Source organism: Centroberyx affinis, unplaced genomic scaffold, assembly GCF_046629955.1.
Source record: "Centroberyx affinis isolate AG114_WGS23_722 - 3 ecotype Tasmania unplaced genomic scaffold, CSIRO-AGI_Caff_v1 ptg000393l_1, whole genome shotgun sequence".
NCBI lineage: Eukaryota > Metazoa > Chordata > Actinopteri > Beryciformes > Berycidae > Centroberyx > Centroberyx affinis.
Genome location: NW_027279061.1, coordinates 116,509 through 141,090, shown reverse-complemented (window position 1 = coordinate 141,090; position 24,582 = coordinate 116,509). Strand labels below are relative to the sequence as shown.

Below are 24,582 nucleotides of genomic sequence, written 5' to 3'. Positions count from 1 at the left end.
CTTAAAGTCTGGGATTCAATCAATTCAGCTTTTGTGCTTTGAAATGCAAAAGTGCATATTTTCAAGGCCTTATAAATCCACACAGTAAGGGATTCAAAAATGACTCGCAGCCAGAAAGTTATATGTACATTCAAAATTTTATTCATGGGATAGTGAGTGTAGAAAGCTTTTTCTCAGTCTAAGCAAATGGTTCATTTAGCTACACAGGGAGAAAAGTCACTGAATCAATGAGAGAAAAAAAGCCATCATTTTTACCACTAGCCTCCAAAGACACCCAGAGTGAGTATCAATACAAATTTATAACATTCACCTGATTAAGAGCTTCAGTTAGTGTCTGTACACGTGTGTGTGGATAAGGAGTGTAGAGGTGATTAGTGTTGTGTGTATCTCTATGGTATAATTGCACAATATGCATGTCACATTCATGTTGATTGGAGGTGGCATTTGACTTAATTTGAGGAGCAGGGAATGTCTTGTCTCTTGTCTCTTGTCTCTATTTACTGATGTGAGATATGTTCAGCCTCCCCAAATTTAGAGAGGTCATTCAATTGGTGGTAATTCATGCCCACATGATGTTCACATACTGATGTAAGAGTTGTGTTTTGCCTCTGCTTTAAGAGCAGGAGGCCTGAGACTTGATTAAAAGAGACTTGACAACAGATAGGCAGGCAAGGGAAATCCACCACTGGACAAACAGAAACACTGTACATGTATAGACAGGAAATATAGAAAAATAGAATGTGTATGTGAGATATGGTGATGGGAATGTGTGAGTAAGAGTGAGTGTGTGTGAGAGAGATGGGACAGACTAGACTACGTTCGAGATGTTCTTATCTCTCTAGGCTCACCAAGTCCCATCTGCCAATCAAACTCTCACACACTGACTCCAGAGTGCTGTACTGTACAATATTGCCGACACAGCTAGAAAGGGGGAAAAGACACAAGAGAAAAAGGGGTTTGGAAAGCTGTAACAACTAAGGACTGAAGGACACACAAACGGGTAGAGAGAGAGATGGAGGGTTTGAGCTTGATTAATGAAACTGGGCCCTTCGGACCCGGATCTAAATGATCCAAATATTTACAGGTGAGGAGGAGAGTGGAATGCTAAATCTGGAATGACACAATTAGGAGTGGAGGAAAACACAAGCTAAGCATCCACCTCCATCCCAAAGTTGGACCTTTATCCTAATTCTAACTGAAACCCAATGTGCAACATCAGTGGAATTGGCAACAGGGAATCAACATAACAGCAATAATATTTGGTGGTAATAACAGACTTCCTAAATGAAACTCAGAGTGCATAGAACGCAAACAGTAACACAATCGACTTCCTTTCGGATACTATTACACTTCATATTATATTACATATAGATAGAGCATTCTGCCCATGCAGCTAACACAGAGTGAGGCATGGAGATGAACGTAAAGAGCAAAGATTCAGTTAAAGCAAGTCTGTGTGACAACGAAGCAGACCAGATTCTAAATACTCTTTTTCTTCTTCATATCACAAGATCACAAAGAAGACACTAGAAATGTACAATCCTGCTAAAACGTCTAGTAAGAGGACCGTTCCCACAAGTGAAGCCGAGGACCTCAACATACAGTATACTGTATCTGTCATCAATATTGCCATGCACTACATATACTTACAGCTAATCTCTGTCTTAATACATTACACATAAAATAAAATAAAAAAATCAGAAAACAAAACATTCAATATTTTTCAACTTTTACATATTCTGATGATGTATATATATTTTTTTCTGCTTTTTTTCTCCTTTTTTGAAAAACAAACCTGAAACGCTTGGGCTTTAATCCTGTGGAGAGGCGCTCAGAGAGCCCCTCCTCCCATTGCCAGCTCTAAGAGCTGTTATGTCATCAAACACAGCACAGCTGTCATCTGAGAGTAGGGGAGCGGGAGTGTGCGGGAGAGATGGAGGAAAATGGGGCCGAGAGCTGGAGCTGGGAGGGAGTGAAGGGGAATTGAAATGCTGGGGTTTCCAAGTTTCTGGTTTAGCTTTGAGCTGCGAGCGCAGTACTGCAGGGAGGGAGATCTGAGCTCCTGACAAATGACTTGATATAAATAGTCGATAGGGTGTTCGCTTTTCTGTACAAACACTATGACATTTCCTCTGTGATTGGCTAAAATGTGCAGGTGGAATAGGGAACCCTTGTCTGACCAATTGCAGGTAAATGGATGTTGAAGTGCTGCACTCTACAATCAAGGGACAGGGGATTAAGCAGGCTTTGTTCCATTTCAGCTCAATGCCACTACCTTCAGCCCAAACCCCTGAATAGGAATATACCGGTACAAAGGCTTCACCTAGCCTTTCCTTACTTTCAAACAGGATAAAAATCAGCCTTTGCGATACTATTTACACCTATCCATTCCCCCTTAACACTGTGAGTGACTAAGGGGTAGGGGCTAAGGTAAGGGCGAGGGGCCAGAACGGAACGGAGCCTACAAGCGAAAGAGCGGGGGTGGGGGGTAAGCCGAAAGAAAATGTTGAAGAGAAGCTCCTTAGTTCTGCATCTGCTCAAAGAATTTGTAGGTGGGATTCTCATAGCCGTTCTGCTGCATCTTGCTCAGATGACGCTCCTCTGGTGTCACTGCTGCATCCACCTACCAACAAGATAATGAAGGTTAGTCAAACAAAAAACGGATTCTACTGTAGATCCCTATATTTTTGTTGCTGTATTATGTTTTCTATGTAAATCAGCCTTACAAATACCGATAATCTACTGCAATCCCACAGAAGCAACGATCACTACTGTATCTCACACAACCCCACCCATTTAGAAAGCCACACTCCTTTACCTCGATGACACCGTGATGAATGGAGGTGTATTGTTTCTTCCGCAACATCACCAAGGTAATGACAATGACGGTCGCTATGACAACCCCTCCAACCATGAGCCCGATGATGGCGCCCTTATTGGACCCCACATCCTCAGCAAAGAACACCTGTCAGTCAAAACACAGCCTATTAATCAGTCACAGTGCAGATCAGTGCCGTATCAAAAGAGTGATGTGATGAAGATTGTAGGATTATTTATTTATAAGATTGGTTTTCATACCAGTTTTTGGTGATGAACTTCGTAACCAGCGCTTTGCCTCTCCTCAGTCTCCATCCGCACTTCTGGCATCTCCTCTGGCTTAAGAGCAGATACTGAACACAAAGGCAAATGCAAAGAAAACATATACTATTAAAAACCACATACACATGCATACAGTATCACAGAGGTTTAGTGGTGATGTAGGATTTTTTTATCATGCGTAGAAATACATAATTTCAATGTATTGGTATTATGTGCTCTTCTTGATGCAAACAAATTATGATGTGACTAACTGAACACACAAAGCCAGAGACAGATATCAAATGCCAAAATGTGGACTCACTCATGCCCATGTTTGACAAATTTCAAGAGTACACACACACACGCACACACATACCAGGTCGCGTGGGAAGGCCTCTATCTGGAACTGGACGTGCGTCAACAGGCTCAACTGCAGCAAAAGAAAACGAAGAGAGAGAGAAAAAAGGTTTCATTCCAAAGTGCAATCTATTCAATCTCTGTCAATTACAGTTGATTACAAACTCTACATGTGACGACAAAATGTTCTTCTACACACATTCCTTAGCTAATGAGTGTTAATACTCCATGAAGAGTTTTACTTCCATTCATCCTTTCAGTTCAAGATTTTTTTCAATTTGTTTTTCTCTTTGTATATACCAATACACTGTGTGTGTGTGTGTGTGTGTGTTACCGTGGTTCTCTGTGTTGGGCTGGTTGAAGCTCTCAGGGTGGATGAAGCCCAGTCCGTCCAGGCCGGGGTCCATAGGAGCAGAGCTGTAGGCCTGGTCAGGCATCAGAGCGTCGTTGCCGTAACTCACCCTGCCATCAACCTGGAAACACAGAGGAACATTACTCTCTCTCTGTGTCTGTGCAGGACGGGGAAGCTTACTTTCAAAGTCTAATCCACTCCAGATTATTGATTACCTGCTAAAAAGTGTGGAGACTAACCCACAGGATAAAATCAATTCGCTGATGTAATCTGTCTGAATACTTTCAGTTACTTTGTGTAATATGCCTCCAAATCTGTTAATTGATGAGTAAATCTGAAAATGAAATTATCATTCTGTACAACCATGACGTTTGTGCCTATAATCTCACAATCCAAATCCTTTTTGCCCTTCAAACATGATTCTGAGTAATCCATCTTTTTTCAAACTAGTACAGTGCCCGTTCAAAACATGCCTGTTTGGAACGGGCCGATTGCTTGGCCTCCGGTATTGCTGCTTGCAGCTTTCTCGAGCTCGAACTGCTCATCCAAACAACTTCACACTCGACACTGCACTTCCAGTCGCTTGCTTTGAGCCCCGCTGCTGCACAGAGCGCTGTTCGCTTGTATACTGAAAGTTTATTAATATTGAACGTGTCGCATGTCCAATCCGACACTGCAGGTCCTTGGGTCCCCAGCAATACACCCGCCAAGTGTGAAGTAGATCGGACGAACGGTTCTCGAGATATGCGAAGGACACATACAGACAGAGATTCCTTGCTTTATAGTATGATGTATCTCTTCTTTTCATTAACTGTACCCGATAACATTTACCATTTTTCATGATCTGATTACTGTACTCCTATTGCATTTAACCCATTATTCCCCAACCCTGTGTGCATATACTGTATGGATGGATGTGCTTGTGTGTGCAAGAGCATGATGTATGTGTCTTTCTCTTGTATCACCTTTAAGAAGAGAGCTGATTCTATATATATATGTGTGAGAGTTCAGTTTATACAAAAAAGAAAGAGCAAGTGCGTATGTGAGTGGGTGCAACTCACCCGCCCATCGCTCTGCAGGGAAGAGACTTGCTGAGACAGCTCAGACTGAACTCTCTGCATTATAACAGCTATGGAGAACGGGAGAAAGCGAGCGTGAGTGAGAGAGAGCCAGAGAGAAACAGATGGGAGCGAGATATGATGGAAAAAAATGCATGCAAAGTGAAGTCCATACAGCACTCCTGTCCTGATTACTTAACATGAAAGGTAGACCAACTGTAAAGATGCTGTGTTATCAGTAGGCCATCCATCACCATAATCCACAAACATGTTCTAATGCAAAGTCAGCACTGCAGAGGTTGTGGGGTTAACTGATATAACAAGTACAGCTTCTGTACAGTCCCACTGCACATTCATGGTGATGATATATAGGCCTAATTAATTATCCATTTACATGAATGTGATTAGCTGCCTTAATTTCTTCTGTGGAGAATACAGTAGTGTTAGGTTTGCTAGTTAATGTTAGCAACTGAACCATTGCTGAAATATAGCTTATAGCATATGACAGAGATACATAGAAGCTTATAAAACAATGTGATTTATTATAAACTGCCAGTGTGGGAGTATACAAAATTACTATCTTTATATATTCATTCATATACATTTCCTTTTACCAACCATTCTCTGTCCAAGTAGAATTCCTCTTGGTCATCCCATCTTAGCTTTTTCCCTTTATCTTGATATGCTAATAAAGACTGGAAGCATTTGCATTACACTAGAACACTAGCAAAGGGAGTCAGTCAAGGCTAAGACCACCTGGCCTTGTCTGGTGGGCACGATTTTGTTATCTATAGAGCCGACCCCTCCCCTCTCATGAAGTGTAAAGATTTGTCTTTACTAACCCATCTTTGAGACAGCTTCTATCATTTACATGTGGTGTTTCTCCTTACAGCTGTAATACATTTTGGTCATCTTGTGTCTATTATTTAAGTGAATATTGTCATCTTCTTTAGGACCCTAACACCGGAATGTGTTGTCGTACCATCATAAAATTATTTTGAAATATTACCATACATCACTGTATGGCAGCCCATGCAAATAGATGAAGAACCCAGAAGTACCTTTTCACTTCATATGAAATTATTTTCATACAAGAAGTTGATTTGGGGTTTTGCAGCCATATGTGAAGATTTACAGTTGATGTTAGATTTCCCCAATAATACAACCTTTACATCATTTTATTAATATGATACTGCTCAATTAAGTACTAACAGTGTCCCCCCACACTCTGACTGACTGAGCGGGAAAAAAGCACACACAGTGCTGTATAGCTTTAGTTCTACATACAATAAATAGGTAGCTATACAATAGGAATTAAAGCAGTCATGCATAGGTATGAAGCCAACACTTACAAACTTGATCCTGGATCTCATTAGCCACACCGGGCACCTTGTAGAGCAGCCCCAGTGACTGGTTCATCCTCTCATCAATCACACATAGGTGGGTCAGAACCTGAGGGTCGGAAAAAGGTCAAAGGAGCTATATTAGAAACACAGAATGCAAACATAACACTGGTTAAAAAGTACCATTATACTTTTCTATATAGATTCATATGTGAAAAGCAGAAACAGAATACACAAAGGGTGTGTATTCAATTTTATGAACACACTGTAATAATTTACCAATACATGCATTGTAGCAGCTGTGTGTGAGCGAAGAGTACCTGAGGTCGGATCTGTGCGGCCTTCTTGGGGTCAACTGTGCGGACATGCTCGTAGTGTTTCAGAGTGTGCTGCCTGTCCTTCTGCTCTGCACGCACATACTTCTTCAGCAGACTCAACACCTGGCGAGGCTGGTGGTGACAGAGTTGTAGACAGTTAGTGGGATCATTACATTCAGTGGAAATGTAATGGAAGCCTGTGTGTATGATGTACAGTATATATTTTATGCGTTTAAGAGAGAATTATCACAATAGATGTTTTATAGCTACCCAATATGGCCTTTACAGCCACAAGACAAAGGGGCCAGACAGTGTCATTGCCAATTACAACTGAAACCTGGAGTGATGCTTTGGGAATTTAACTAATATATACGACATCCACTGAGCAAACTATTGTCACTTGTTTGGTTTTAATAGTGTACCTTTTACTGAATTTGCTTCTGTGTGCAAATAAACATGACTTCATGTAACAGCTCTGCTTTCAATGAAAGGTGTAGAGGTGTGAGTGGTGTGAGATTCCTCTCCTCATGTATGTTTGTGTGTGTTTGTGTGTGTGTATGTGTACCCGTGGAGGGTTGGCCTGCAGGGCGCTGAGGTAATTTTCCAGAGCCAGGCGTCGGCGGCTGTTGAGCAAGGCTTCCACCCGGGCCATGTGGGTTTCCACCAGCTGCTGCCTCTCTCCTGCTGCCTCCTGCTCCAGAGCCTCCACTTTCTCCTGAAAGTGCTGTGACAGCATAACAGATACAATTAAACCAGACACAAATATGTTTAATAATGCAACAGGTAAAAGAAATGCACCAGTTTTAATACAAAGATGGGGTGTGTGTGTGTGTGTGTGTGTGTGTCCTACCTGGATGACAGCCTTCTTGTCTGCACGAGGAAGGTTCTTGGCCTGCCTCTCAGCCTCCTCCCACTCCCTCATCACCTAGACAGACAGAGTGTCATATCGGGGCAAAAAATAACCCTTTCTGCTTACAGATTTAGGCTGTGACACACCAGCGTTTTGGAAACCACGACATGCAGTGTACCAGGAAACAGGAATTAAAGTGAGACTCAGGGCATACAACAACAGTTAGAGGGTGAATGCTAACCCTGGTAACACACACACCTGGGACATCCTTTCGCGGTGTTTGGCCTCCAGGCTTTCCTTGGCCCTCTGGAAGTCAGCGTGTTCGTTGTCGTCCCCGGGAGACTCCAGGTACCGATCCACAGCATCAGGAGGACTGGGGGCCATGGTGGGCACTGGAGGAGGACAAGCAGCGATTAGAGCGGGGGGACAGAGAGAAAGGAGAGCAGAATACGGACAGAGCAAAACGGAGGCAGAGAGACAGGGAGGATGGTGGAAAAGAGAGAGGTGGATGCATGAAAGGGAAAGGAGGGGAAACACGTTGATCCCCTTGAGTCTGAAACCTGTACTGCATTCCAACATACCACATTGTTTCAGTTCTTTGATTTCAGCTCAAGACACATAAAGGTCATCATTGCAATTTAAAATACAGTTAGTAATAACACCAACATGTTAGAGTTAAAACAAATACGTATAAAGGATTAGGTACATACACAAAATTCATTTGGTACATACACAAAAGCTGGTATAAAACACGCACAGGTTATCAGAGGACAGAGGGTGACTAGCCTCCCAGTAAGTGTGTGTGTGTCTGTGTCTGCTTTATGTGGGAGACTGGAGATAAGATGAATAGTGCCGAGTCAGGATCAGGGCAGGCGCTGCGTCATCCTCTCCCACTGAGGACTGTTGTGCTTAACTGGATGGAAAGTGCCAGAAAAAAAACATAAAAACAGCCAAGCTGGGAAACAGAGCTTCAACTCATTAACCTTTACCTACCCCCCTCCCCCCCTTCCACACACACACACGCACACAGGGTTGTCCAGACCCTGCAACACTCAGCTGGTTAAGACATGATGACATCATTAATAAACAGACAATCAACTGCTAGGTCAGACTACTAGAGAGCTGCAGCAGCAGACACAAGAGCATACTAATACACGCTACATTGCAATGCATGCAAACACACACGCAACACACAAATGCACGCAGATGCACACAAACAGAGTTCAGCATTTACACCTGCCTCGCCCACACACTGTCAGAAATATCTGTTGGTGTTGAGCTGGTTAGTAAGTGATGGAGCGAGGGATCTGAAGAGTGCTTCGTGTGAAGGACAGAGCGTCATGGCTGTTTTCCACCAGGGACTCTCACTTCATCCACTTGACTTTACATTTTTCTTTTCATTTTCCTGCCACTGGACTGTTCAATTACCGTGAGCCAACCTGTTGACCCCGTCAAGATCAAAATGCTGCTGTTGAAGCCTCTCAGGCAAAGGGTTACATCACAAATTTTGTATTGAGAAAAGGCCTTTCTGTGCTTTCTGTGAAAGGCACACCAACAAAAAACCTGTTATTCCAGGAGGAGGGGAGGGTGTGGGGCCTATTTTTCTTCCTGCAGTTTATTCTTCAGTGTTTCTACCTTTTCCCCTCCATTCAAAGACAAGTTATTATCTTGCTGAGAAATAAATCTTATAACATTGTATACTCATTAGCTGGTGAACAACCAAACACAGTTGTCAGTGCTCCAAGTGGTTAAGAGCCATCAGACACTCAGAAAAAGGAGAAGATGAACCAGGTAGATAGAGAGTGAATGAATGAGAGAGAGAGACAGAGACAGTCTGCACCAGCCTGAGGAGAGGGATCAGGCTAGTGTGTGTGGACAGGTCGGGGCTCAGGCGGCTCCGGTCCTGGGACTTACACGAGCTGCTGCAGACAGCTAGGCAGTACTCCTCCGAGTCAAAGTTATTCCTGTTGCCCCCACAGCCCCCAAACAAGAAGGGGGCACAGCGGCCCTTCTCAGGCACGAAGTACCAACGCTCCAGCATGGCATGGCATGGGCCTGACGCAGCACGTGCCCAACAAACCGCTGAGATACGTACACACAGGCACCAACACACACACGCAAATTAAATAAAAAAACAAAACAAAACATGAATGCTAGATGAGCGTATCTAAATTTCATGGAAAATATAAAAAGATATGCCACTTGATATCTAATTAAAGCTGCTGTGGGTAAGTTCAGAAGGAAAGAAATCAAATCTCCGGAAATTCAAACCAACACAAGGAATGACTTCAGGCTTGTTTTCATTAGTCGGATGGGTTTCCACATATTTCTCTTTATTAGAAATTAGAATAGCAGAGAAATGGGGCCACTGCTGTTTCTGAGATTCTGACATATTATCCTGCTCGTCTTTGGCCACCAAACATGCCGATTTATTTTTAATACTTCTAAATAAATGATCCATAAAAATTACCCACTGCAGCTTTAAGATACCAACACACAGGGGATGAAAAACCAACACTGAGCGAATGAAAAACATGTAAACAACAGGGTGTGTATTCACATCCACAAGCCACTCTCAAGTTCCTACCTCGAACGACTTCCTCAACCGATTCGGTGGTGGTGGTGGTGGTCGTCGTCATGGCGATGTTAGCATCGCGCTCATCGCTATCCCGCTCATCGGTCACATCGTCATCCTCGTCCTCCTCGTCATCCTCATCGTCTTCGTCGCCATCTCCGTTGTCATCCCTCTCAAAAGCCTCCTCCTCTTCATCCTCATCCTCGTCATCCTCAGCGGTGGCGGGCTCCGTATCTGCCTGGTGGGACATGCTACGGACAGAGTGACTGCATCAGTCTATACATCCATCAGTGTGTGTCTGATTATATGTATGGATGCATGTGTGAGCACAGCGTTTGACTGATGGCGTCTCATGTGTCCACCTGCGTGAATGATGATACCTGTTATCAGAGTACTCCGTCTCGGCTCCACCCCACCAGACGTCTGACTCCTCCCCCTCCAGCTCCACGCTATCCGACTCCCGTTCCGCCTCCGCTGGACAGCAGACAAATTCCACGCCTCGGAAACGGTCGATGCCACACGGCAACAGCATCCCGTAGTCATGGAGATTCATGGAGCGGTCTCCGCAGGACTAATTATAATAACAGCCATTAATCATTATGTTCTAACAGCGCTCCGCTGACTTCTACCACTCATCTATAAACAGCATCCAAAATGAAAACATACAACAATAAATCACATTGCGCCTTATGAGAACTTGGGATTATTGTGGCAGACCCGGGTGACTGCACATGAATGAACAATGAGAAAGGAACAAGAATAAAAGCGGAAACACGAATCAGAATGAAGTGGCAGAGTAGGTTGAGAGCAGAAATGAGTGGGGGGAGGATGGAGTTAAGGAGTGCTGAGTCACTAGAGCAGACTCCTACAGAACACCCGGTAGACAACAGACAAATAGAGAGGAAGAGTGACTAGTGGATATCATGATGGTAGGAGGCACTGAACAGTATATGACGTTCATACAGTGAGTTTGAGTGCTGTCTCATTGTCTCTCCTCACCTCTTTGGCCACAGTGTGCCAGTGCAGGTGGCTCTCACACTGGTCCATGCGCTCCTGGTGCAGGAACTTACACTTGTCAGGAACGAGCAGGGCATCGCTCACAAACTCCCCAACTGCAACATAAACATTTTTTTATTCTTCACGGGTAGTTATATACGCACTTGTGCAAACCACACACACGCTCTGTATCACACAAACACACACACACATACCACCAAAACAGCTTACCCAGGCAACGGTATGGCACCACGATGTGTGTGTGACTGCGGCATTGCTTACGGCCCTTCTTGCACCAGTTCTGGATGCTGACGGGCTGGTTGGCCTCCACAACGTTAGTGATCTGCAATTCTGGATACACCTGGAGAAAAGTGACAGCTCTGGGTTTCTGCACAAACACCCTGTCCTGGCTCTCTCTCTCAGCTAGTTCCTATCGATGTTTCCATCATGCATATATATGCCTAAAACTATCATCTTCCCTCTTTAGACCACCATATACTTTCTTTACTGCCTTCCTTCCTCCTGGATCTCACTTCATCTGTCTCCCTCTCTGCTTGCTATATCTCTTTCTGTTTCTCTGTCTCTGTCATGCTCTCCCCCACTCCTTTCATACCTCTTGGCAGTACTGCAGGATGCCCTCCTTGGTGCCGATGCAGCTCTTGGTGCCAGAAGGGTCCGACTCCCATTTTCCGCTCTGCACACTGATGTGCATGTTGAGCTTCCCGCAGAACATGGCCACCTGGGGCTCGGCTAGCAGACCCACAGAGTCATCAGCGGGCACCTAGACAGACAAAGGGAGAGAGAGGGGTGAAGCAGGGGAAGGGACAGGTGGTGAATGGAGAGAGTATCTAATAAACAAATGAAGGAGAGAAGTCTCGAGTTCAGTGAAGATATTTTTTTTACCAAACTGCCAAAGATAGTTTGACTGTAAATATCTCCTTATGTAGCTTATGCATATTTATTCCCTCTCACTTTATTTCTATTTCTCTCACATACACAATCCTGCACTTACTTTTGCCTCTCTATGCAGCATCAGGATTAGCAGGCTATAAGGGTCGAGGCCTCTGTGAATTATAGTATAACGCTACTGCGATTTCAGTTATTATTCTGAAAAAAAGCATATCCACTGCTTTAAGCCTGAGCCAGGCAAGGCATTCTGCTTTATCACTTACAGCCCAAGGCCAGAGAGCTCAGCATTACAGCCGTAGGGCAGCATGTGTGCCCACCTTTATTAACACGTGTCTTGCCAAGTCAGTTTTATTCATTTCCCATGTGAGAGATAGAGGAACGGGAGAGTAGAGAGAGAGAGAGAAACTACCATATAGCGTATTATAGCAAAGAGGAGAGAGAGGGTCATCAATTTCAAACACCATAGGCTACTTTGAATCCAACTGCGAGTGAATATGAGGCATAAATAACCTCTTCTGTCCACTGACCTGGCTTTGGCCTTATTGGAAACAAAAGAAACATCTACCCCCTGCAGTCCAACGGGACATGTAGCCCTCTGCTCTCATTGTTTTTCCGTTCTTTTTGTTTGGGGACACAATTGGAGGAAGTCTCAATATGCCTCGCCTTCTGGGCTTTCCATTTTTTCTGGCAGACATCAGAAAAGACTGATGCTGCAAGCTGACAAAACGCTAGCCACCAAGCCATCTGTTGCCAATCTAGTGGCAAAATGACTAATTCAGAGTTGATGCTGTGTTTACTTGTGAAGTAATGCATAACATTAGCCTCCTGTGAGTCATGATGGGATGGCCCAATGTTGCTCTCTGAAAAAAATACGCTCTTCTCATCTTATCAGCCTGCTGCAGACTGTGATCAATCATTCAGATGTGTGTTTGCATCTATTCTGTTTCCGAATACCATGCATCATATACTGCATCTGTCTTGCCCTCTCTGTTTGAATCGTAACAGGAATCACACAAAAAACACAACTACAGCAGTAAGAAATGAGTGCATGAACCAACACCCAACTGAATCCGGGGAAGGTTATGGGAATATGTGTTATGCTACGGAATATAAAACAAAATTGTGTTTAAAGCATTTGTAATAACATGTTAACGCCAACTACTACTTTCCATTACACTAATCCATTAAATAAATATGAATATATCAGTCTTTGAGGCGTTCACCTCATATGTCAGTGGTAAGACTTCATAAAGAATAAGATCTAGCACAAGGGATAGTTACATCAGACCCTGTGTACTGGTAAATTGTTCCTGTGCTAAGGGCCACATTCATCTAGTATGGCAGGTTATAGCAGTGTGCAGAGAGGTTATCACATCCAGGTACCACTGCAAGGTCTGTTTGAGCCTTTCCATCATGACTCAGCCTGTAGCCTACAAAACACGCACTTCAGATAGATGGAATGTACCAGGTGCAGTGGTCCTATGAGCAATGGCTGGATTGAACTGGGTATTTTCACAAAATGGGTTGGCTATCAAAAACATTTGAACCCTGATATCATATGATCCTTACAAAAAGAACCATAGTAATCCTATTATACATTTTGTAAAGATACTATACAAACATTACAGCAAAACAAAATAAACTAGTCTATAATATCCTCTAGGAATATTTTAGGAATGGTATAGTGATGCCATGGAGGATGCTGTTAAGGTCACTATAAATTCACCATTGAGTACCAATGACTCACTATATGCCACTGTCTGAATATTATAGGAATAGTACAGTGGTTTTTCATAGGAGGACGTTCTTGAATGCTACATAACATCAAACAATGTATCTTGCATAATTTTCCTATAGAGATTTTTTCACTGCAACATGCAGGGTTTGGTTGGGAATGCTAGGGCTGTTATTATCTGGAGTCTGCACTCCAGGAACACTCTCCCTGTCCGTCCTGAATGCGCAAGACAGCAAACAAAAATAGCACTCATCTAACGATTCTCTTTTTGCAGTGTAGCCCTGTATACCCTATTTCCACCTGGGACTGGACTGTGTATCTATCTCTGGTTGACGGACCGTCGTGGTCCAGCGCAGCAGCAGCAGCGAGCTGCAGACGCCATCTTGCTTGTGTCAAACTAGGCTGCATCCTTTTCCATTCTCCTCAGCACTGTCAGCACCCTGCAGCTGGAGAACTGCAACCGCGGAACAACTGGGCTAGGTCGACGCTACACCACACACTGTGGCATATCAGCAAATACACAGCGAAACCTCTGTCGACTTAGACTGCCATCATCAGCTGAAAGGATAGATTCACATCAAAGCTGTACTGTTCATTGGGTATTTGACGTAGCCTGGCAATACTTCAATGTTAACAGGTTTAATTATAACGCTTTGAACGAGACAAACTGACTGAATGTGCCTGAAAGTGGGATAACGTTATATTAGCCTACAGTTGGTGTTTGTAGAGTCAGCACAACCGTTACCATGCCAATCAGTTAAATTTTCCAGCAAAGGCTAGCTCTCTTATTTTCGTATCAGTTTACTGTGTTACCAATGATAAACAAATAACCTTAACTAACAACTAACAAATAAACGACACAGTGTTTAACAAAACGACATGGAAAAAAAATCGGACTCAGACAAACAAAACATGTCCAACATGGCAGTGCCAAGCTGTCAATCACTGACATCTAACGGTAGGCCTTGGTAGCATTCGTGCCATTAGCGGCTGGGTTATTGTACATGCTAATTTACGCAGTAAATCTGTGGACACCATAGACCTAACGTTAAACATCGATGGACTCCAACAAGTCAAAATGTTGGATAAAACAATATTATCGGTTCGTCAGGATTGCAGGCCTGGGCTAAGCGCAGTGATAGTGTTATCTGTGGTAGCAGGGCTGCGCACATAACGTTAGCCTTCATGTAATCAGTCTACGCACCATCAATAGCCATACAGTTATATTTCTCCCTTCATTTCAATACATATAATTCCTTTTTGAGGCAGAGATTTGAAAAGCACTCCCTGTCATCTCTCCGCTAGGCCCGCAGACGGACAAGGAGGGGAAATGAAATGGCTCGCCGAGCTCACAGACTGAGATTTCTCTATTCAACAGCGTTTGCTCACCTCAGATGAGAGCGTCAAGGTCGCCACCAGTAACAGCAGAAACGCCGTGTGCTCTCCCATGCCGTCCACCCTGTGTCCAGCACCGTGTGTGTTCACGATTTGCGTGTGAAAAGCAGATTGTGGTGGTGGATCGATGCAGCAGCTGAGCCGTTCCGATCCTGATCCCTCCCCGTAAGTCCCGGTGGTGACGGTGTATCCGAGGCTAAAGGGCTGTGTTTGGATGATGGGGAGCTTGAGCGAAAGCGAGGCTGGCCAGCTGCTCCAAAGGCTGTCACCTGATCGCGCGTGCTGTGTGTGTGTGTGTGTGTGTGCGTGTGCGTGTGCGTGCGTGTGTTTGTGTTGTTGTGTTGGGATTGGGGTAATAAGGGCAGGGGTTCCCAAAGTTTTTCATGCCCCCCCCCCCCCCACACACACACACACACACACACATTTGATAAGATCGTACCTACCGAAAAATCACTGTAATATTCCTATAGGGACTATTATGGTTTGTAAGATTTTCAATAATGAAAAATCCATGTGATATTCATAGGGACTTGGGTGCTATGGTGCTCAGTAGAGTGAGTTTATAGCCACCTTATCGTGCTTTATGGCATTATTTTAACTGATGTGGTTTTACATACTCTTGGAGTTTCCAGTGATATTGTGTAGTAGGCCTATCCTTCCTAAATTTATTAGGCTATCTTTCTTTTTCGTTTGGGGTGTCCCAAGGAACCCCATCTGCCAACTGAATAAATGTCAATTATGGTATAATATACTGTAGGTGGGGAGGGAGACTTGTGATCAAAACATCCAGGGTCATCGGGGCCCACTTTGGGAACCCCTGACCCCCTGGATAGACGGACCATTTGAATAGTGAATAATAGGCTATTATTTTTTTCTTTAGCCAAGAGTCTGCTCTTAAAACGGCATTCATTCATAGCTCTAAATCAAATAAGCAGAAACAGATTAAAAACAGCATTAAAGGGCAGGGTCTATCCAAGAAAAAGAGGAAAATAGTTGTGGATACTCTGTCATCTAGTGGCCTCATGGGTGAAATGCTATTTTTCATACTGACTATTATATTGTAGGGGATTGTATTGTGTCCGTAGACATAGAGCTGTTTAATTTAACCAATATGTGTCAGTGAGCCTCCAGACCCCTTTAGCGGCAACTTTCTGGTGAATAGGCCTACTCCATGCACTGTTTCCAAACAGAGTCAGTAGTGGGAGGCGGTTATTCCAACCCTGCAGTCACACATGGCCCTCCGGAAATGTACAGTCAGAAAAACATCAGTGAGCTCGAGGGTTAATGTTAAGTTTCACATACGAGTTTCATTCTTCCACTCAGAACTGAGTAGAGGAAGATAGGAGTTGTAGCGCGCTGGGATACAAAGGACGCTATTAACTAATAAATGATAGCCCAAAAGATTTTGTAGTCTAAGCAAAACATGAATTTGATATAGTGCAGAATGATATGCTCCCAGACAGGATTACGCGCCTCCAGTATTCCTCGGGAGACCTCGCAGATCAATTATTCCTCTCCACCAGCAGAGCGCAGGTTAATATGAAGACATTCCTGGGATTATTAATAGCGTTCATTTCTGTCTCAGGTAAGTAATGAATTCTTGAGTAGAGCTGTAACTTTGTGTAGGCTAAACCTCATATCGGGATTTCGCCGCGCAATTCGTATCTGTGCGTGTGTCAGTCTGTAGCCTATTTGCGTGGAGAAGTGCAAAAAATACTTTATAAAATGCTTAGACAAAGAAGCAGATTATCATACACACACACGGATTTTCACACTTTCATCATGCATTGTTAGTCTCCCTGCATGCAGCAAAAAAGCATGTAAAATAACTTTTAACTCGTTTTTTTATGTAAGGTAAAGTAGTTTGATAGGCCATGTTTTTTTGCAGTAGGCTAATTATAATATTATTAGGCGTGAAATTATTCAGTGTGTTTGACTCTATGCACTCCATTTAGGCCACATTATCTCTCCAGATGCTCTTGCTTGATCTCGTGGACCAGTTTACCTGCACAGGTTTATCAAAGTTAGTTAAAAGTGACAGTTAGCCCCCGTTGATGACACATACAGGATACAAGAGTATTAAACAAGCCTCACCAGATTATGAAGGAATGTAGTTTATGTTCCTTCCAATTATGATGTGGGTGTGTTGGTTCAATCACGTTTATTTGTTGTGTTATTGCTGTATAGTGCATGGTCACAGTCAGGAGGAAATAATCCACTTTATGACTGGCATGGTTGCTGACCCATATTTAAACAAAGCTTTATGTGAGGTGAGCAGCACTTGTGAAAACACACACACACACACACACACACACACACACACAAACAAACAAACAAACAAAGATATCAAAAGCACAAAAGATAAATAACAGGAAATATAATTTGGTCACATTTTTGTGTCCTCTTGTTTCATTTCTGTAAGATTTCAAGTTTTGCTGGCTCGATTAAACACAAGAATATTATTTCTAGGATAGTCTGAAAAGATAATTACTGTTTCTGTTTTGTTTTTGTTTCTCTTTTCATTTTTTTTTCATCTGATATTCAGATAGCTCTTTGGCTGCAGTTTAATATAGGAACAGTTTGGTTCTCAGGTAATACAAATATCAACTAAGTTTTGCCAGTAGTAATGCAAAATGAATGGAAGTCCTACATGCATGTTTCAAATTATGAGCAAACCAGTTCCATTTAGCATAAAGCATAGTGTTAAAAAGAAATTGCAAAGAGTGATTTAAGAGTCTTCAACAAGTGTGCCGTCATGCAAATCATCATTTGTTATCACTGAAAATAGTTGTATGTTTATCTTTTTGCTGCTTGCACATCACAATTATCACAACTGTTTATCTAGAAAGTGTTTGAAATCTTTGAAAGCTTTGCTATCAGTTTCTAACAAGCAAGCTATACAATAAAATAGACACACAGGTTGGTTTGATTGACTAGTAAATCATGATTTAATGTGTTTTATCAACATTTGTACATGTACGGTAGTAAATGCTTTTATTTTTTAACTAGGGCACCTTAAGACTGTTTCACAATTCTTTAAAACAAAAGGTTTGGACTTAAGTGACAAAGCCTGTTTATAAAAGATAAAAAGTGTGTGTGTGAGTGAGTGAGTGAGTGTGAGAGAGAGAGAGAGTATGAGGAACACCAATGGGGTTGAGTAACTGGAGACTCCATCCACTCCATTTAAAAATGTTGTGAAACCAGTATAGCGTCACTTCACTCCTTGACTGTCTTGGTATCACACAACATGTTCATCTCCCAACACATAACAAGGGTCACATACTAGACTTAATCTGCTGCACTGGTATCACTCCCTGTAACCTCGCTGATGCCGAGTTCCCCATCTCCAACCACAAAGTTGTGCTCTTTGAGGTTTATGCCCCCCTATCCAAAGTAAAAGAGCAACGGACCATCACCTTCAGAAACATCAACCCCACTGATCTCATCACCCTCATTAACTCCTACCCCAGCCCTCCCCTATCCTCCTCCCCTGCTGACTTGGTGAGTCACTACAATGATTGTCTCTCCTCTTCCCTTGACGCCCTGGCCCCCCTGAAAACCCGCACAGTCTCCTTTGCCCACACCGCTCCCTGGTACACCGGATTCTCAGTGCACGCCCAACTCTACGCTGAACACCTAAGCCACTACAAGAACGCCCTCTCCACTGCCAAATCCTCCTACTATTCCAACCTCATCAGTGCTGGTAAAGGCAACACTAGAGCCCTCTTCTCAACAGTCAGCCACCTACTTCAGCCTCCTAGAACCCTCCCCTTTAAATATCTCCACTGACCACTGCACTGCCTTTCTGCAATTCATTGAAACCAAAATCAACACCATCCACCTACAGCTGGCCTCATCATGCACTTCCCCAGGGGACCCACCTTGGATGGCTACCACGGGCCAACCACTCATCAGTTCCCTCTCCAACTTCACCCTAGCATTGGAACACACCATCTCTGAGCTCATCCTTAAAGCCAAATCCGCTACCTGTCAGCTTGATCCCCTCCCCACTACCCTCGCCAAAGCCTGTCTGCCATCCATTTCCCCCTTGATCACAAAAATAATTAACTCCTCCCTCACCTCTAGAACTGTACCCCCCTCTCTCAAAATGGCTGCAATTACACCCACCCTCAAAAAACCCGGTGCTGACCCAGCTGACCTGAACCATTACAGGCCCATCTCCAACCCTCCATCCCTTCATTTCCAAAACTCTTGAGAAGGTGGTTGCCGCTCAACTTCAGTCCCACCTTGACTCAAACAACCTCCATGAACCCTTCCAATCTGGTTTCCGCCCCAAACACAGTACAGAAACAGCCCTGGTTAAAATCACTAACGACCTCCTCCGTGCAGCTGACTCTGGACTGCTCACTATCCTTATCCTCCTTGAACTCAGTGCTGCCTTCGACACCATCTCCCACCCACTACTCCTGGAGCGCCTGGCTGACATTGGGATTACTGGTGTTGCACTCTCCTGGTTCTCGTCATATCTCACTGACAGACAACAGTATGTCCAACTGAGGAACCACAGGTCAAGGTGTTCTGCTGGTCCACTGGGTGTCCCCCAGGGGTCAGTACTGGGTCCACTCCTATTCATCATCTACCTCCTTCCCCTGGGCACAATCTTCCGTCACCATGGTGTCTACTTTCATTGCTATGCTGATGATACACAGGTCTACATCTCCAATAAACCCACCACTGCGCTTCCTCCCACCTCCCTCACCACCTGCCTCCAGGACATCAGGAGCTGGATGAGCAGGAACTTTTTGAAGCTCAATGGCAGCAAAACTGAGGCCCTGCTTATTGGCTCCAAACCACCCTTTCCAAAGCCCAAAACACCAAAGCCCTAAACATCAATATTGATAGCTTCCCTGTACCCCTCTCCAGCCAAGTCAAGAGCCTCGGAGTCATTCTGGATAGCACCCTTTCCTTTGCACCTCACATAAAAAACATCACCCGGACTGCTTTCTTCCACCTTCACAACATCTCCAGACTCCGCCCATCTCAATCCAGCACTGAAGTCTTGGTCCACGCATTCGTCACATCCCGGATGGATTACTGCAATGCTGTTCTCTCTGGCCTTCCCACCAAACTGCTTAACAGGCTTCAAATCATTCAGAACTTGGCTGCCCGGATCATTACTCGCACCAAATCATCTGACCACATCACCCCCATTCTCATCCAACTACACTGGCTCCCTGTTCAACATCGGATTGACTATAAAAACCTTCTGCCCACCTTCAAAGCCCTCCACAACCTAGCCCCCACTTATCTTTCTGACCTCCTCCAGGATTACATCCCCTCCCGCTCCCTGCGCTCATCCTCAGCTGGTCTTCTGAACATCCCCACCTCATGCCTCAGCACCATGGGTGCTAGGGCTTTCAGCTGCACTGCTCCCAGGCTTTGGAACTCCCTGCCCCCACACATTCGACAGTCTGACACTATAACAGCTTTCAAATCCCGCCTCAAAACTCACTTGTTCAAACTGGCCTACTCACTGTAATGTACTGTGCGTTCTCCCTTCATCCTTACAGTGTTACTGTTTTATTTCCCCTCCTATACGTGTCTGCCCACCTTATGTCACTTGCTTGTTTTGTCTTTGCTGGTGTCTTTGCCATGTTTCGCTGTTTTTACCTGTTTGAGCATGTTTCTTTTATGCATTGTAAGGCGACCTTGGGTGTCCTGAAAGGCACCCTCAAATAAAATGTATTATTATTATCATTATTATTATTATTAGATAACATTGTCCTACCTGTCCTACCTGTCCTACCTGTCCTACCTATAATGTTGTTCTACCTGTTCTAGGTAATGAAAACCAAGAAGTGATCCTCAAAGGCGTCTCGGAACAGAATATCCTTCTGCCGTGCTCTTGCTCGAGCAGAAACCTGGACAAGGAGGTTATATGGCAGATTAAAGAGACCACGGTCCTCCACTACCAGGGGAACACTTCAGATGTCTCTGCTAGTTACGAGGGCAGGGCTGAAATCTTCCTGACCAAGAACGACAGCAACTGTTCCCTTCTCCTGTCAAACATCACGCTGGCTGACCAGGGGATGTACAAGTGCAACTTCCACAGTACAGTGTACAACCAGGGTTACCACCACACAGAGTACAACTATGCTTTTATTCATCTAGAGGTTTCTGGTGAGTCATTCATTCCTTTACACCCACTCATTCATACAATTACAATTACATTCATCCATCATTCATTCATCCATTCATTTGCAGTAGAAACCTGTGCTTAAACCTGGCATAATCTAGGTCTTCCCTCCCCAGTGAGCTACAGCATCTGTCAGAAGTCTGGTCCTGGCAATGATGTGAATGGCAATGTAAGAGTCTTCCAGTGTGATGTATCGCGACGCCACCCAGAAGACCGGATTGACTGGCAGTTAGACGGACAGCCTCTTGAAAAGCCTTCCACAACAGACGCAACCTATATTGCTCCTACTGGACTCCACCACCTCAGCAGCAATCTGACCATGGAGCTCAATGGGAACTCAGAGCCCAAGTGTGTTGTTAAGAACCCGGCTATATCAACCAGCATTAGCTACAGCTGCAGTAAACACACTGGTAACTATCTGTTTGTTTTGTAAGAGGAGGGGGCTTAACAATGTCTGTTTCATAGATGTGAATCCATAGCTCATTGCTGTTCCATAAACACGAAAATATAAAACATTAGATAGCAGCAGCAACAACAACATGTCACAACACAGTAAAAACACTTGAAAAAACAAAGGAATATATAGGAGCGAGGGAGTTTGGTTGTTTACAGAGTGCCGTGTTTTGTTTCTTCATTCTCTTAATTTTTCACCAGACCCCAGCATCCAAGATCACACATTCGTCAAGTCTGTTGTCAGTTCCTCTGTCATCGTTGCCGTTGTGTTGCTGCTTGTATTTTCTCTGGTCTTGTATCATTGCCAAACTTCAAAGGTAAGTTCTACTAGTAGGGCTGTCATGGTGCCAGGGATCTTAATTCAAGATTCTTCATCGACATTTGTTGTTATTGGGTTTTATATTGTATTTTGTATCTTCTATCTTTCATAGAGGGTCACGGAGGAGAAGAGAGCAGATGTGACTACTGAGCTGTGGGAACTTAATGGATCAAACCACCCCAAAAGCAAGAACTTGATTCTGGTTACTGCTGAGTAATGTTGAGTAATGGCAGAACAGAACTGGGCGTGATGCCTATTCACTCTTTGTTTACAGGCAGGTCCTATCCTGTATTACTGCTATATGTGGAATGCTGCATTTCTGAAATCCAAGACTGTCCATTTGTTTCTGTTCCTACAATCAATGGGCTCTAAAAAGAGACCATCCTCTATGATGTGAAGATAATGTGATATCAATGTAAATGTGATCAGTCAATGTAAGTGTGATCATCTATTTTTTACACAGGGCACAAAAAAATCATAGAAATCTTCACACAAAAATAGGCTGCTGAAAGTGTATCCTACAATATATAGGTTTTGAATCAGGTAACAGTGATGTTATTCATAGAAAACTTCAATCACATTTACTGTATTATATGTAAAATTGTGCTTAAGTTGATGAGCAAGGTCAATTTTGTATTTACAAGGCCATTTTCTCAGTGTACAAAAAGTTAACCTGACACAGATATACTCCCATATACTGAGTGCAGAGTGTGACCAGCCTGAAAATCATAAATGTCCCACAAAAACTATAAACTACATGCATGTTTCAAACTGTGAGCAAAACAGTTTCATTTAGCATGAACCAAAAGGCAAGGCAAGGCAAACTTTATTTATATAGCACATTCCATACACAAGGCAAATACAATGTGCTTATCAACAATAACAAAGTAACAATAACATAGTGATGTAAGTCTTGTGTATGTGTGATGTCAACATCCTTGTGCCAATCAGCATTTGTTATGATTGAAAACAGCTGTCTTTTTTCTGCTTGCACATCACAATTATCATACAACTGTTTTTCCAGAAAGTGTTTGAAATCTTTGAAAGCTTTGTGCCTTTTCTTTTGCTGTTTAAAACAAGCAAGCTATACAGTGAAATAGAGACACAGGTTGGTTTGTTTGATCATGATGTTTTAATAACATTTGTACATGTAACAAATACTTTTATATTGTTGATTTTACTTTACATTTTTAACCAGGGCACCTTAAGACTTTTTCTTTAAAACAAAAGGTTTGGACTTAAGTGACAAAGCCTATTTATAAAAGATAATTATTGTTTATGTTTGTCCATTATTTTGGAAAATAGTTAATTTTGTGACATGAATTAGACATGTAGTGAGTGAACATGAATTACAAGTGTATTTCAGTGTCAGAGTTCTAACTGTCTGACATTAGAGACAGATGACTAGACGGGTCGTCTAGTCATTCAAAGGAACTTCCCCTGTGTGTTAGACAGGGAGAGGTCAGCTTTGGGTGGGTGAGGAGTAATTGCAACATGCATGAACATGCTGATACTGAAATACTTGTGAATTTTATATATGTCATACTGTAAATGTGAGGCAAAGAAATGATTGTCAATATAGCTATTTACTTAGCTATTTACTATCTACTTAATTTAGAGCCGTTTTGGGGAGATTCATCTTATAAGGCAACACTTTGTAACTGCAATTTTGACATGCAATAAAGTGACCATTTTCTATGATATATGAAGATAGCAAGAAGAAGAAATTATAGAAATCATCACACAAAAACAGACTGCTGAAAGTGTGCACTATAAAGATTTTGAACCATAAACTATGAAAAACATGAATTTCAGATTGATTTTATACAATTTCATAAGCTATTAACATTGAACCAATTTTACCATTGGCATAAAATGTAATATTATTCATTGTTCATTCTTAGTTTGATACTACCAAACATCTTATTCAGGTATTTATAGAAGGTATGCACTTTCTTTGTGGAAAGACTATACTGTTTGTAACTGTTTCTTGGAGTAGAAGCAATTTACTTACTGAGTAAAGTGTTAAAATTGTACATATTCTGCTCTAGCTGCCTTTGTGGTAGATTGGCCACATTGAATAGTCTTGCTTTGTCAAATATGGTTAAATTGTGTAAATACGTTAATGTCACTGTAAGTAACGTACATCAGTGTTTGGTGGGGAACCCTAGTGCTATTGTTGCAATGTCATTTCTAAGACAAAGCTCGCCATTAGAGAAATGATCCCAAGCCTCTCTGCTTCTGTTAAAGGACAACTTCTACTTTTCAAACCACTGTGATCTCCAGGAGACAAAGTTGGGTCTATTAGTCAGATGAGAGACTTCACTCTTCTATACCCATCAAACTTCATCACAGATTATAGCATTTGTGAGAACCATTTTCTACAAATCATGTCTGTTCATAATTGATCAGTATCTTAATTAATTAAAGGAAACAAAAGTTGATATTGTGAAAATGTTACCTTAAATACTGTATGAATCTTCAGACCTTAGCTGCAAATTTTCACACAAGTCACACAAGTCCCACACTCCTCTCTTATAAGAAAAAAACTGTCACTGTCACATGAATGTGGAGCTGTACATTGTGTGGTGATTGCTCACTGCAATGCTCCCTTGTGCGTATTTATGACTAACTAGTGACATTTCAAGTTCCCATTCATCAGACATTAAAGAGGAAATGATAGCCTTC

The 24,582-nt window shown here is 42.9% G+C and overlaps 2 protein-coding genes across 5 annotated transcripts; one reads left to right on the top strand and one right to left on the bottom strand.

Moving 5' to 3' along the window:
- Positions 1-129: 129 nt before the first annotated feature.
- LOC139641658 (amyloid-beta A4 protein-like) lies at positions 130-15,154 on the bottom strand. Of its 4 annotated transcripts, none has more exons than XM_071516174.1 (18): positions 14,960-15,154; positions 11,540-11,707; positions 11,158-11,287; positions 10,930-11,042; positions 10,311-10,501; positions 9,943-10,181; positions 9,270-9,437; positions 7,614-7,747; positions 7,356-7,430; positions 7,071-7,229; positions 6,509-6,637; positions 6,198-6,297; positions 4,849-4,916; positions 3,770-3,908; positions 3,455-3,508; positions 3,079-3,170; positions 2,819-2,965; positions 130-2,623 (listed from the first exon to the last, which is right to left on the bottom strand). In XM_071516174.1, the coding sequence occupies exons 1-18, from the start codon at positions 15,017-15,019 to the stop codon at positions 2,522-2,524; spliced, it is 2,268 nt and encodes a 755-aa protein (XP_071372275.1). In that variant the 5' UTR covers positions 15,020-15,154; the 3' UTR covers positions 130-2,521. The 4 variants fall into 4 exon arrangements, with proteins under 4 accessions (XP_071372275.1, XP_071372276.1, XP_071372277.1 ...); XM_071516175.1 differs by having other exon boundaries at positions 3,079-3,152; XM_071516176.1 differs by lacking the exon at positions 9,270-9,437.
- Positions 15,155-16,240: 1,086 nt separating this feature from the next.
- LOC139641656 (T-lymphocyte activation antigen CD80-like) lies at positions 16,241-24,300 on the top strand. Its single transcript, XM_071516171.1, has 5 exons — positions 16,241-16,550; positions 20,768-21,106; positions 21,239-21,532; positions 21,777-21,892; positions 22,007-24,300. The coding sequence occupies exons 1-5, from the start codon at positions 16,415-16,417 to the stop codon at positions 22,109-22,111; spliced, it is 990 nt and encodes a 329-aa protein (XP_071372272.1). The 5' UTR covers positions 16,241-16,414; the 3' UTR covers positions 22,112-24,300.
- The last annotated feature ends 282 nt before the right edge of the window (positions 24,301-24,582 follow it).

Excerpts from the sequence above, each read along its gene's own strand:
- LOC139641656 (XM_071516171.1), top strand. The coding sequence starts at position 16,415 with ATGCTCCCAGACAGGATTACGCGCCTCCAGTATTCCTCGGGAGACCTC. Across the intron at positions 16,551-20,767 it reads AGCGTTCATTTCTGTCTCAG|GTAATGAAAACCAAGAAGTG; the intron begins GTAAGTAATGAA and ends TACCTGTTCTAG. Across the intron at positions 21,107-21,238 it reads TATTCATCTAGAGGTTTCTG|TGAGCTACAGCATCTGTCAG; the intron begins GTGAGTCATTCA and ends TTCCCTCCCCAG.
- LOC139641658 (XM_071516174.1), bottom strand. The coding sequence starts at position 15,019 with ATGGGAGAGCACACGGCGTTTCTGCTGTTACTGGTGGCGACCTTGACG. Across the intron at positions 11,708-14,959 it reads CCTTGACGCTCTCATCTGAG|GTGCCCGCTGATGACTCTGT; the intron begins GTGAGCAAACGC and ends TTGTCTGTCTAG. Across the intron at positions 3,171-3,454 it reads AGGCCTTCCCACGCGACCTG|TATCTGCTCTTAAGCCAGAG; the intron begins GTATGTGTGTGC and ends CTTTGTGTTCAG.